General features: G+C 41.3%; 1 protein-coding gene across 4 annotated transcripts in view; it reads right to left on the bottom strand.

Moving 5' to 3' along the window:
• Positions 1–14,581, bottom strand: part of RASGEF1B (RasGEF domain family member 1B) — a 141,686-nt gene that overhangs the window by 12,087 nt on the left and 115,018 nt on the right. For 3 of the 4 annotated variants that reach the window (XM_065837788.2, XM_071807937.1, XM_065837789.2), the window contains 3 exons: positions 5,791–5,973; positions 5,076–5,198; positions 3,983–4,120 (listed from right to left, as the gene is read on the bottom strand). In XM_065837788.2, the coding sequence (XP_065693860.1) occupies positions 3,983–4,120; positions 5,076–5,198; positions 5,791–5,973 (444 nt within the window). Of the gene's footprint in view, positions 1–3,982; positions 4,121–5,075; positions 5,199–5,790; positions 5,974–14,011; positions 14,099–14,581 lie in introns of those variants that run through there. The other variant, XM_065837791.2, reaches the window with a different exon arrangement.

Below are 14,581 nucleotides of genomic sequence, written 5' to 3'. Positions count from 1 at the left end.
TACTAAAATACAACAGCACTATCTAGGGTCAGGTGAAGTCAGTCGTGTTCAACCAAGGCTGAATTTGTCTTGTTACTTGGCAAACAATTGCTTTCTGCTTCAGCGTATAATTTTTTCTAGTCAAATACGCACAGCATAATTTTTCACCAGGGTGGGTGGAGAGGTAATAGGGGGACCCCAAGCTTTTAAAGAAAAGAAACTGCATTTTCCTCGGGAAGGCACTTCAAGTGCTGTGCTTCCATAAACAGGTGTTAGGTGACAAACACAGAGACTTGCTTCACTGACCCATTCCTTTCCAAATTCTCTGAAACTTCACATAAGAGAACTTTATGAAACATTTTCTTGCCTAGCTGGTAATCAACCAAGAATAAAAAGTGTCTAAAATATTCAGGCTGAATTCTGGCTATTGATGGAAATCACGTAATAATCAGTAGGTTAATCTTCAAAGCAAAAAAAGAAACCTTGCCTGAATTTGTGGTTCATGTTAACCCAGAACTGACAACAAAATCAGGGAGAAAATGGGTGAAGACACAAAGCTGAACCACCTAATTCTGGTCAATCTGCTTCTGTAGCTAGAAAACCCAGGAGAAAAGTGAAAGTGGCACAGATACCGTCCAAACCAGAACAAGAAATCAGGGTAATCAGCCCACATCTGATCTAATGGGAGTTCAACACAAAAAATATCTCTCTGTCCAATGATGAGATAAAACCCTGATGAGACAACTAGTTTCCTCTCACACCTCACAGGTGTAGCCGAGTCCACAAAAACAACGTCTCTCTGCTCTTCTGAGCCTCAGTCTCCTCTCTGGCAGAGGCAGTGACCTCGAAGCATTCTGTGCAAGGACAAGTACGTACTGTGCACCCATAATAGGTATTTGCTGTTGGACCATCACACACATATTTTTTCTTACATCGCATATATATTTATTAAGACACCAACAAACTCAAAGAATATGTCTTTTCTCAATTAGATATTGATTGTAATATGGCTACTGGTCAGCCTAGACATATTGGTCTTCCTCTAAATTTAGCTTTACCTTTTCCCACTTACTTGTCCTATAGTCTAATTTTTGAGTCTATATTCACACTGATATTTTCTCATAACGTGCATATGGGTCTATCTAGTTTTATATAAACCAGCATGATTACATAGAAACAAGGCACCTTGGACTTCTAGGCTGAAGCACCCTGTTCCAAACTCTTACTCAAACTTCAAAAAATTACACACACCCCTTTCCTTGTAGATGATATTTAAACAAGCTTACATTTCAGTTTGTTAGAAAGCCTTACAACTTTTCTGTTAGCTCCTGTATGTATGCAGCAACATGAGCTGCAAAATCAAGATTGATATATCATCTTTACATATTCCTATGCTCTGCTATTCTTTTTTTTTTTCTAATTTTAAAGGGCCTTTTAAAAATATACTGCTTGATATTTATGCTATTTCTAGTCAGACTTGCAGACAGCCATGAATAAAGGGAACAATGCTGATATTTATTTATATTTTAAAACCTCTGAGGACTGGACAGCACCAGAAAAAGTGATGAGACACTTCATCTAAAGGTACCCACCACTTTGTGTCTGTCCTGTACAGGTAGTGACTGGAAGTACCATTACCACCTGCTAGATATGGAATATCACACGTTAAATGAGTTTCCACAGTCAATCTTACTATATGATATAATTGTGGAAGGAAAGGAAAAAAAAAAAAAGAGGTCAGTGCAATGTTGGGCTGCGCATGAAAAGACATCAGGATACAGGATGTGGATTTGGTGTGACTGCATACACTAATCAAGTGTTTCACAGAAAAAAGCACTGATAAATGTTTATATAGAATTCATCAAGAAATGCAAGAAAATGGCTGTCTGGCAAGGTTTCAAAGGCTATACCTTGAAATTACGGTAGTTAAGTGGTAAAAGAAACCAGAACAATCCAGAAATCTCATGAGCATGACAATCCCTCAGGACACAAAGAGGGAAAATGTGAAAGGAATGGAATCAAACTCAGGGAGAAGCAGGGGGGTGTAAGGAAACCATCAAGGTTTTTCCAAAGATTCTATTTTGATGGAACACTACGTTAACATGGTGAATGGTTTTAGTTGGACTCTTACTGGTAGCTCTTTACAGTACTGGAGCACAATAATTTGGGAAATGGAATAAGAAGCTACAAGGAGAGGAGATGTAGTGAACAGGAACAGGAAACACTGCTTCATTCATTATCCTTCAAGGTAATGACCCACACAAAACCAAGCAATCTGCAGAAAAGCAAGGTCAAGGAAGTTGCCATTCACTGTTCCAAGCAGTTCACAATAACACAAGTCAATTTACTGCAGTGCTTGCTTTCCCGTTTTCTTTCTAAAGGAAACCTCAGAGTCAACAAAAGCTCAAAGCTAGAGCTAGAAAAGACCTGCAGCTCACTGCCAGAACATCATTCTCTGTTGCTCATTTTCTAGCAGTTTATACATCTGCCGTTTCCTTCAATAGATGATTTCACTATTTAAATTGTCTGTACTGTCAGAAACTTCACTGTAGACAACCTTCCCTCTTGCCGCTTCACTCTTGCATCCACCTACTCAACTTTCCCCAGGTTTGCACACTCTCGTACCAGCGGATATTTTTCAAGTGGATGCGAGTCCTCAATCTTACCACTTTTCCTTGAACAGAACTTCAGTTCCCTATCAAGAATACCCAGAAACAAAGCAACAGTGCAGGAGCACTGTCCAGGGAAACATGCTTCATGGCGCCCCTACAGTTAAGGCAAACCTATTATTGTCTCACCACAGTTCTAAGCCCGCTGTGGCTATCTTGCAACAATTCTAAGCCTTCCCATCAAATCTGGCATCCTTTTCATTCATATTCCGTACTGCATATCACTCCCTTATCCCATCTTCTTTTGTCCCCCCCCATTTTCACAACATCAAAATGTATTTCAGCTTCTAAATTCAGTTTAGGTTTGTTTTCTTCCAGCCTTGTTTTTAGCCTCTCAAGGTCTTTCCAGGACTTTGGCAGCACACACAACTCCTTCCAGTAAAGCTTACCTACCGAAGTCTGTTAACATGCTGTTTGAGGCTTCATCCGTATGACTATTCAAAAGCTTATACATGGAACACCAGGCCCTGGGGAACACTAGAAACGTGATGCCATTTAGCAATTGCTCTTTGCATTTATAGCCCTTCCAAATGCCACTCCAGTGCCTTTTGTAATCTTACTATTATATTATGTAAGCTCACATGATCTGCTTATCAAAACCTTGTTAATTACCTTTCCACTAAGTGAATGTAAGTCTTGGCTTTTGGCTGAGTTTATTTCTGTACTTACAAAACAGGCATCAGTTAAGCATCAAAATATTTCCTAAGACCTCAGTGAAACTTAACTTCCATCTGACAACTGGGATTTAAAAAAAGGCCAAGTGATTTCCTCATGTGGTGCATATCCAGAGCAAGGAATACAAGAGACTTCCTCCACAGCCTTATTCAATGCTTTAAGGTAAAGACAATTCTTTCTGGTCCAGTTTTCCTTTAGAAACTTTTTCCTAAACCTGTTATAATACTTCCATTGAGCTAAAGGTCAGAGGCCCAATTCCAACACACCTTACACAAATTGAAGAAATCACCAACATCGGTTGCAGTTTCTCAGATATGCAAGTCTTCCCAGTGCCTTATCTAGCTTCTTCTAAGCAGAATCACCAAAATGAAAAATATTAATAGCCACCAAAGTTGTGCCTGTTGGCACAAGATGCAATTATATTATGGGTTTAAGGATGGAGTGAACCCTGTCTGTGCTATGAAAAGGATCTGCTTATGCTGTGTGGTTTCTTCCTAGGCCTGGAGACCAGACAGAACTTTGTCCCTACAAGCACCTTCATAACAAGTTAACTTAGCCACCCAGAGCCATGTCATGTTATTAACAGCAACAAACCTGAAATATCAAAGCATGGAAGTAATTCCTTTTTATCCAATAATAATTGTGCACAGACAACTTACTTCATCGCCACTGGTTATTCTTTGTGCCAGCTCCTTTAAGTTCCTCATCATTCTTTCATCTCGGAAATCATAAGGAAACGTCTCTGTCCATTCAGTCAACAACTGTAGGATTTTGGGTGCTATTTTTCGTATCCGGTTCTATTTGAAAACGTTAAGGAGGAATATTATATGTAACAGAAATACGGCACATACCTAACCCCATAAAAAAAAAAAAAAAATTCCCCTCTGTAGCATACTGTGGAGCAGAAGGGTATGAAGGTCAGTTAAATTTTTAAGCTTAATTTAATTAAGCATTGGATTATAGGCCAGAGCCGATACCCAATGAAGCCAATGAAAAGACTCTCATTGTCTTAACTGACCTGTACATTAAGCCCTGGGTAGGTGGAAAATGTTAGCATAATATCTATGCTTTCCCCTCAGTATCAGGAGCATCTCAGTGCAAGACATTTGTTAGTGTTTCCATAACTTGTGGCTAACTATCAACAATGAAAGCGATAAGCTCCAGTTCTGCTAAGACTTAAGCATGCACTTTACCTTATAGGGAGAAAACTTGAATTATTCAAGTCTCTTAATTGAATTTGTGTTATGAGACAGAGGTTCTATCCAAACATCCACATCCTGCTCCCTTTCAACTCCAGACATGACACACAAACACTCATTCCCATGCAAAGGGGCCAGCAATCTAAGCCACTCCACGAAGACTGAAGTAAGACTGTAGCTTAAGCAAACAAGACAGGTCAGTCTAATTCCCATTCATGAGTTTAATTCCTCATTACATCTTTCCAACATTTTGACATTATACAGCAAGATGTCTGGAACCCTGAAACAAAAGTAACCAGTGCAGGATACATCCCTAATAGCAAGGAATTTTGTTTCTGGCCCACGTACTGGTAAAACAGTGCAGCAGCAGCAGCACCTGTCTTCATGGAGGACAGGCTGAGCAGTGTGGAAATTTCCAATTGTTGTTGTTTGTATCAAGTTTTCATTCTGTTTAATCCTATCGAGGGCTCTCTTGAACAGGGATATTTTGATGTGGGCAGGGTAGAGCCATTTGACTGGAACTAGCAGGAGTCCCTGAGGTGAGGGATCTTACCTTGTCCAGGCCAGGCTCAGTTAGTCTCTGCTGCTCGGTACAGAGATGGCAGACTTTGGCCATGACCTCATATGGATGCATAAACAGACGTGAACTGAGAAGGAAAGTGAAGATGTATGTCCTCTGCAAACAAGAGGAAGACAGAAAAAGGAATAAATCACCACCAGTTTTATATTTTCTCAAAACGCACTCCTGACAAATCATCTCCTAATACTTTACTATCTGCAGCAGAGAATTGTGCATGTGGCTGTGCCAAGAGCTATTAGTGCAGCAGCAAGCATTGAATTTAACACTTGTCATGGCTCCAGAACCAGCTTTATAAATACATGCTTAAGCGAAGTTATGCAAGATTAAACCAAAACAAGGCAGGGCTGGTTTAGGTCTCCTATTGTACACAGCACTATTACAAGATCAGACAAGGGTGCATTTAATCCATCAAACAGCAAGCCACACTAGGTATTTATTTTATAAATGAGTCACCAGGGTTGTGCACCTCACAACAGGAATAATAAAGAACTAGACTTCTAAGGTCAGGTGAGTTACTGCAAGCTGCACTCACATGAAGCACATGTTTGTATTGTTGCTGATCAGGTACTTGAAGCCCTTTCCTTAGCAATTTGATGTGACACACTCTGCTTTTGCTGCAGATGTGGAAGTTTCCATTTAGGAGATGCATCAGGTCTAGACATATAGCTAGCTGGGTGTATAGACTTACGTCAGGATAGTAATCTACGTTGGGTACCAAGTGCTGGATCAGAGCTTCCAGAGACCCTGACAGGAGGTTGTTGTCATGGTAATAGAGCCCTCCACAGTCATCCTCTTTTGTCTGATATAGGTTCCTGTTGTAGCCACTGCTGTCGAACATAGCTGCAAAGGGAGGTGTCTGGGGCATCCTTTCCTGAGGAGACACACAAAAGAGAGATGTCATAATTACAGAAGATGCAATGTAAAAGGCTTTAAGAAACTCAAAATACTGTTAGTTTCTCTTAGTATTGCTTGTCTTCTGGGTGGAAGTGGAGGAAAGCATATAGGTTAATTTTACAGAATAAAAATGAATAACTCATTCTGAAGTTAAAAGAAGAGGCTCTTTATTTTGCTTAAATTTTCCATATATCATGATTTGAACTCATTGTGAGATAGATATTCAAAATATCCACTCCTCACATTACCAGTAGTTAAGTAACTATATTCTAGGGACTTGGAATAAATCAATCTCAAGAGACAGTCCTGCACTAGGAGAAAAAACGAGCATCACACCCTGGATGGCTTGTCTGTGCAGATTTCTTTGAAAAGGTCCAACATCGGCTCTCATCACTGCCTGTCCATCACAATTGCCAGGTGCTTCTTCTGTATCTTGCTGTTTCTTCATTAAATGACAGGTAAGAGGTCCAGGTTAAGAGTTAGGAGAAGTATACGAGAATCCCAACAGCTTTGGGGATCTCAGACTTTCTGTAAAGTTGACACGGCCCCAGCCAGTGCAGAGGGAGAGAAGGTGAAGCCCTGAAGAAGTTATGTGTGAGGACAGTCTCCTTGTGTGACACGACAGCCATGTAACTGCAATCAAAAGCTCCTATTCCCAACTGCACTCTGGTAAATGAGCACTGCGTTTTTCCAATAACACTGCGACAGGTGTGACCCAGGCTAAAGCCTGACACTTGAGTGCATCTGTCTCCACCTACTCTCTCTGAGCGGCTCCACAGAATTTTGGAAAAACACTCCTGTGTATAGTTGCTTAGTAATGTTGTCCAAGTTCACCAATGATGCGAGAAGATTTGGAGAGCTGTTTAACTCTCTCTCTCCAAATTCTGTGACAATGAGAAAAATCCCAACCCTGTGTTTTCCAGCTTCAGATTTTCTTAATCCTTAAGGAAAAATCAAGCCTTTACTCATCAGTCAGCATCTCAGTGCCTGTGGAATAAAAGTGTCTTATCGAGGAAAAGATCAGTCAGTGCTGCAGGCTGTTCAATCATCCAGACTAGTGGGTGGGCGGCGAAGAGGCTATGACCACCCAAGAGCCCTTTCGGTGATGCAGTATGTGAAATGGCCAAAAGATAAAATCTCTCTGATTACTTGAGACTTGCGTTTTATCCTCCTTCCCTCACCGCCCCACTCCCTTCCCTCCTGGGAGTAGCAGGTCTTGTCAGTTTAAGGAACCTGGGGTTTATAGCTTTGATTGCAAGCTATGTTTGTGCCCAGTTTTAACCACAAATATATGTTGGTTTTTACTCTACCACAGCAGTTACTGGGCAGTGAGTGCTAATGGACCAGCTGCATCTAGGGAGCAGACAGATCAAATGCAAAAAAGGTATGGTGTGCTGCTTCCAATCCTTCCCATAACTGGGAGGTAAGGGAGATCAAATAGAGAATATCCAGAGAGTGCCACGCTTGTGTGTTGACGAAGCATGTGTGTGCGCCTGGGAAAAGCATTAATGCCTCTGAGCCACCATTGTAAGTGCAGATGCTGCTGCTTTTCATTACATTGTATCAAATCCTATTTGGGAAAAGGCTCTTTTAAAGCCACAGACCTCAGTGAACACCAGCCTGTGAAGGCACCCCATTTTGAGAGCAACCAGTGATGTGACAGCCTGGAGATAAGTAGCACGCTGCCATCTGTGTGCACCACTGCTCACAAGAAAGCACTTTTCAGAGTGAGCTCAGCAGAGATGAGAAGCTATCAGATTATTAACTAGATTCCTGGGGACCTGAGGCACCACACAGACAGACACAGGCTCACTGCTGCTGGCAGTGTGTCTGGACAATGGAAGCATTCAAACCAGCACAAGACCGAGGGATTCAGTAAGTAAACAGTAAGAGAAAGCCAAACTTGGTTGCAAAGACAGAGAGAGATGGTGAAGAAAGCCTCCTGGCCTACATGACCTGCGCTAATCCCGCCTATGTGACATGCCAAAAGATATCTGCATCAAAATGGGAAAGAGTGAGGAGTCTCCATGCCTGAAAAGTAACATTAGTCACTCTGTGCAGCTGTTCAGCCAGCAATTCAATTCCATCCAGCCCAATGAATTGGCAGAAGCATAAAGTAAATACACGTGCCACAACATAAGAGCACAAAGTGCAGGACTGAACAAAACAAGGTACCCATACAAGAGGGTTCAAATCACCAGGCAGGTGAGGTGCAGTCCAACCCTGGTCTCACTCTGCAATAATACATTCTGATGCATAAAGACTCTTGGTCTTTCACACTCTTTGTGAGGCTAGCAAAGCTTAAGAAATAAAGCATTACCAAGGAGCTGACAAGAACCTTCTGCAGTATTTCGTAGATTTTCATACTGTGTAAAGCTCACCATGTTTTAATCACAAACCACAGAGTTGAATGAAACCAAAATATTCTGCAGTCCACTGGCATTGAAAGATGTCTTGTTTGCCCCAGAATTCAGAAGTCTTTTCAGCTACTGTAGCAAAGTTTATTCAGCAAAATGCAAGTGGTAGTGGACAGTTTGTAAACACCAAATATTTGTAGACCTGTGGCTCCAAAGCAATACTCTGCAGGGAAGCGAGAAACACTAGTTTGTGTCTGCAAAACCTGACATCGATATTGGCAACATAAAAATCCACAGAAAGTAGCTGGTCACAGTCCAGATCTCTTATTAAGCAAAACAATGCAATTTAGGGTGAGACTGGAATGTGCAGAGGTTTTAGCCAGCCTAGCCAGCAATTACTTGTGATTTCATACAACCCTCACCACCTAAAGCAGTCAGGCAGTATCCCATTTCATCGGCGATACAGTGTTTTGGAAAAACCTCTGCTCCTACCTTACCACTAACTTCTGGTATGACAGGAACAGAAACAGGGATGAATCACAGAAGGGTTTTCCTCCAACTTATCTTTATACATCAATACTATATACTACTGTCCATTAAAAATACAAGGTTTTTTAGAAGGTCAGGAGGCAGTGGTTAAATTCTAATAACTAACTCCCAAAGGGAATGAGACCTTTTTGAAACTTGCAGTCCCCAGAACAACAATTACTTCCATGATCACGTGTATCTTTTGTCAGACAAAACTAAATTTGAGACGCACAGAGCCTCCTAGTGCCTTCTCAAGAGGAAGGAAAAAAGTCATCAGGATATTAAAACTGATTCAGAACAAGAAAAAAAAAAAATCAAAAATGCCTGGCTCTAAGAGGTACACATTGGCTCACTTGTTTGCTGTCTGTTTCTGGAAGCTACTTGATAGACGGTTCTGTTGTGTTTCAATGACACATCAAGTTGTAGTAGGTAAAAGATGTTCTGTATGTTCCATGTTTGGACACAGAGGATTTCATTTGTAAGTGAACCCGACACAGGACATGTTCTCCACATGATGAAAAGGGATGATATCGAAGTGTGACAGAGCACGGCCAACAGGATGATTCATACAACACGTGTTTTTCCTGCAGGGCTCCTTTATTACCTTGACTCGTCCGTTGCACTTTTGTACGGAGGTGGAGACAAAAAGCAGCATGCTTAGTTCTAATTAGCTCAGGAACTAAATATGTAACACCAAAGCCTGCCTTCAGAAGAACTTGAGTGGAATTGAAATCTGGTCACATGGCAGAATCTGGTCCACAAAGCCGTGGCATATAGAGGAGAGGCATCTTGGAACATAAAAATATTGATAAACCACAGCACTACAACATCTCACAAGCACAAATTAGGGAAAAAGACAGGAAAGATGACTCCAGTGAGTAACATCCTGAGAGTTCAAACTGGAACTTTTTAACTGGACTTTGGAAACATTTGGCTATTGTTAACAGAGAAAACATTTTTCTCTTTTCTCTCTTAAGAAGGAAAAGAGAGGGGTTTTTTTTGGTTAGAGATTCAACTTGAAGGAAAGAGTAATGAAATAATTCCTGGCTCCACCAGTGATGTTCTCCTATGACAGAGAGAAGTCAGTAACTCTCTGCATTGTGGAAAGAGGAATAAAACTTTTTTTTTTTCCCCTGCATTTAGCATCACTATGGAAAATGTAAGACCTTAGGCATTAGGGTCCAAATTCTGACTTTGAGTAGCCTCTGACAAGAAAGAATTCTCAACTTTCCCAGTAACAGTTGTGTAAATAGAAAGACAGAGACAAAGCTGATGTGCTCAAAATGCCACCTGCCACTCCTACAGGAGCTTCAGTTTGGCAAAACTAAAGGACTCAGAAATAGCTTCCAGGCTGCAAAGTGCTTTCCAAACCACTATGTTCAGCAACAGAAAAAAAAAAAATGTTTTTACTCACAGCAGTGACAGGTTGTGTTGGTTTGTTTTCATTTATATGAAAAAGCTCAGTCTGCAGGTCAGGTGTATAAAACAAAACCAACAATATGGATGGCTCATGTCATTTACAGAAGCACCCGCTGAGGGGTTCAGCAGTAGCCATGGAAGTTGTCTTCAAAGCCACTGCGAAACATTTTCAGCTCCTCTGTTATGTATGTGCATTTCCCATATCACAACAGTGGAACTCCCTCAATGGTGACTGAACTTATGAGTCCCAAAGCGCACCTCCTCATATAAGATGCAAACCTCAGCTGCACAATTACATCCCCTCAGAGCTGTATTACCATACAGTCAGAAAACTCACATCACATTTAGCAGGTGATTACCATTCCCCGTCATTCTTAAGGAAGCTATTAAAAAAACTGAGGTATGGCAAAACAAAAAACTGCTGGGGTAAGGATTATGAATCGTAACAGCTTGCACCAAGCTGGGAAAGTCTGAGCAAGTCAGAATGAGCCTCGGCTTTAACATACAGAAAGGAAGTAATCCAGCAACATTCAGATTTATCTTAAGTGTTTCTGAAAAGTATGCAGCATTTTAGACAATGATCCAGGCTACCCAGAACAAAAGCATACCAGACACAGAGGTTTTCATTGCATTCCATACAGCTGGATTTGTTTGCTTTGCTTACAAAGCATTTGTTTTTTTGCACTGAAAGGTAAATGCAATTCTACAGCTCAAACTATTGAGAATGTAAGAAACCTGAAAAACTCTTAGATGGCTGTTTCATATGCTTTACTTGCAAAAACTAAGATCATAGAACAGTCCTAGCTTAAGTTGCCCTGCTTCCGTTCTTCCACGATATGTCTTCAATCTGTCATATAATTCTGGCAGTGCGACTTCACCACCAACTTTAACTTACAGTTCCTTCCTAAAAATAGTTACAACTGTATCTTGTAAGAGGCAGAGTAGAGAGTTGTATTTCATACTCACATAGGAGATGGAAAGAGGAGTGACATGGGCTTTTCCCTGGCTGAAATAAAGAACAAGGTTAAGAGCAACTCAGAAGGAATCCACCAGAGAGTAACAGGTGATACTGCTGGACAGTAACATAACAGCAGAAATACATCTTGCACTAGTGAATTGCAGTCTCTAGTAGGGCAAGGAAAGACAGGTGTAACAAACCTGACTGAGCCTTGACACACTTCTTAATTTTCACTGAAACAGCAGAGGATAAACAATTCTGTAAAGTTCTCAAAAAATTACCCAAGCAAAAACAGGCTTCAAAGGAAAAAAAAAAAAAAAAAACACACACATCAGTAAGCAAAGAACAGACCAGGAACTGAATTTTAAAGAAAGGCTTTTTCCTCCTGATTGTGCAAAGGAACTCTTTCTTGGATCTATTAATAGATTCAGCTGATGATGTGGGAAGGTCAGATGCAGCACTGCTGACTGATCACTCACATATGAGAACTTTGGCACAGTAATTAAGCAGATCCTGAATCACTCAAAACTAAAGTCCTTGGATACTGAACTGCAAAAGCATGATGGAAATGAATGCATTTGCATGTATGCTTGGGAGCTTTTAGGAAAAGTGCAGGGGGCTTAAGAATGCCTTGAATTTCTCAAAATCTGCAAGGATGGAAAAGGGAAAGAAAACAAACAAGTTCCTTTTGATGCTGATGTGCTGTAAATCTGTGTCACCTGCCTAAGCCCCAAAAGCCAATCCCCCTCTACCTTTTCCCCGTAGCAGGAAGAGCGACATGAGCCTAATGACGCTGAGGGTGGCCGCGCCACAGCAGCACTGCAGAGCCAGACAAGCACAGGCAGGCTGACTACAGAGCGGTAAAAACAGTAAGAAAATTACCCAGGCCAAGGGAAAGGACTGGACTTATATTCCTCCTAACCAAACCACATGAAGCAAATTGTCTGCATTGCCGGACACACAAAACCAGCAGCCTTGAAACACAAAACATGAAAAGAAGACCATGTGTACAACATATCAGCTTTCTTAACATACTTGCATCTTACCATGATCACAATGCAGTTGAGATTTCTATCTGTAGGCTAAAACTGAGGAGGCCACAATTATTAAAAAGGACACCATATGAAGTGTGGTCCCTCACTGACTGATCTTTTAAACTTCATTTGCAAGTTATTTTTTAACTTATGGACAATTTCTTCATCTCTATAATGTCCCTTGAATATTTTAATGAAATGTTTTGCCCAAAATAAGACTGTTCTCCCGTAAGTGTTTTTTACCTTTTAAATCTCATTAGTAATCCCACATTGGAGTTTAAAACATGAGCCATACAGGGCAAGTATTTATTATCAGTGAAATGACGGATCAGCAGCACAGCAGTAATTATATGTCACAAGCCAGAGATTCCAAAAAAGTTCAGCCCATTGCATGCTCCATAAGGACTACTGTAAAGCTCAAGTGATTTACAGAATGAATGAAATTGAAAAGGATGCTGCTGTGGTTTAACCCACAACCATGATAGCTACTCACTCACCCCCTTCCCCCATCCCCCCAATAGGAGAGAGAATCAAAAGGGAAGGGAGAAACTTGGATTGAGATAAACACAGTTTAATAAAATAACAAAATACTAATACAGTACTAGTAAACATACATGTAAAATAGAAATAAAAGATACTCAAGGTAATTCCTCATGAACACACTGAGCAGCCAGTCCCAGGAAACAGCACCTGGTCCCACAGCTGATCCCAGAGTGAGAAAAGGGAGAAAAAAAGGCAGAAAGGCTCAGAGGCCTCTGCAAAATGGCAAAAAGCTGGACCAAACGTCCCGCACCAAAAATAGCCCTGGCTGCACCCCAGAGAGCGAGCAAGATAGCAGAAGAGCCAATCCTCCTTATATCTGGAACATTATGCTAACGGAATGGAATACTCTCATTGATCAGTCTGGATGTCAGTCAAGCTCTGCCCCATCCATGCCCCCCTTCCTTGGTACATCACACCTGTGGGCAGAGCGCTCAGAGTGTCCTTGGCTCTCAGACCAGAGCAATTAAAAACATTAGCTCTGTGCTGGGATGTTATCTGTTTGTTCTCAAAATAAGTCCAAATAATGAGCGTGCTAGGAAAAGAAAGGTTTCTAACTGCATGAAGAAAATTAACCCATTTTCAGTCAAACCAAAACAGATGCACAAAGGCCTTGGACCAGCCAAAGCATGCAACGAAATACCACCTGCCTTGAGCAACAGAGAATGCATGAAGCTACTCTTTCCTGCCAAAATTTATGAGCAGACAGCTGGACTGAGAGCAAAGAAGTTTTGATAAACAACCAATACTGGGATCATATTAAGGATCAACTTCTCCATCCCCCAGATTTATTTCCTTAAGAAAAATTCCTAAATGGACTGTCCTCCAAGCACTTTGTTTAATGCTAAACCAATGCACAAGCAGTCCTAAGTGTTAAATTTCATTCAAAATCAAATACCATCAGGAAAGACAGACAGCAGACTGGTTGGCCAGCATGAAGGGTTAAGAAATCAGCTGGAACTGCTGATGGCAAAATTCAGAGCTTTGAAGTAAGAGTACAAGTATATTAAATGCAAAGAAAACATGCATGCTACTAAAGACTTCTGCTTTTTCCACTTACTGAAGCAGGGTGGGGTTTTTAGAAGCACACAGCATTCCCTTAATGGCAACCAGTGAAGTACAGAAGAATTTTGCCATTTTTCTCTGAAATATGATGGTCATAAAAGACTGAAATCCTACCTCTCTATCCAGTCACCCGCAGACTGGCTCCATCAGGGATCCCATCCACCAGCAAGGTGCAAAGCTCTACAGACCCAAGCAGGTTCCCATCCCAGCCTCCTGTGCTGCTGAGCAGAGAGCTGAGCTGCTGCTCATCAATCAGCTGATTAATTGGTGCAGTTTGCAGGCCGGAGTTTTAAGGCAAGCGAACAGTAGTGATGATTTACTTCCAAACATCACACTGTAAAGCAAGTGATTCAGCAGCTGACTCACAGTGGCTAAGCTGTCCAGGAACAGGGCGTGGGGTGGGGTGGACAGCCTGGGACCCGCGATGTCACACATGCTATGCCATCCCCAGTAGTGAATCAGAGCCTTGACACTCTATCATTACGTAGCACGCTTTGTGCCTCCTGCATGCTTCAAACTGAAAAAAACAGAAAATTGATGTCGTCAACAGAGGCGGGTGCAGTTTCCCCTACACTATCATTGGAAAAGTATTACCGATTACAACGTGGTATTAGACTCCCACGAAACTTGGGGAATGTGATCCATTTTTTTATACCAGGAATGTCAGCTTCTGTAAACCTAACC

Source organism: Patagioenas fasciata, chromosome 4 (assembly GCF_037038585.1).
Source record: "Patagioenas fasciata isolate bPatFas1 chromosome 4, bPatFas1.hap1, whole genome shotgun sequence".
In the NCBI taxonomy this organism is placed as follows: domain Eukaryota; kingdom Metazoa; phylum Chordata; class Aves; order Columbiformes; family Columbidae; genus Patagioenas; species Patagioenas fasciata.
Note: the sequence above shows the minus strand (reverse complement) of the source record. Positions and strands in the feature narration are given on the sequence as shown.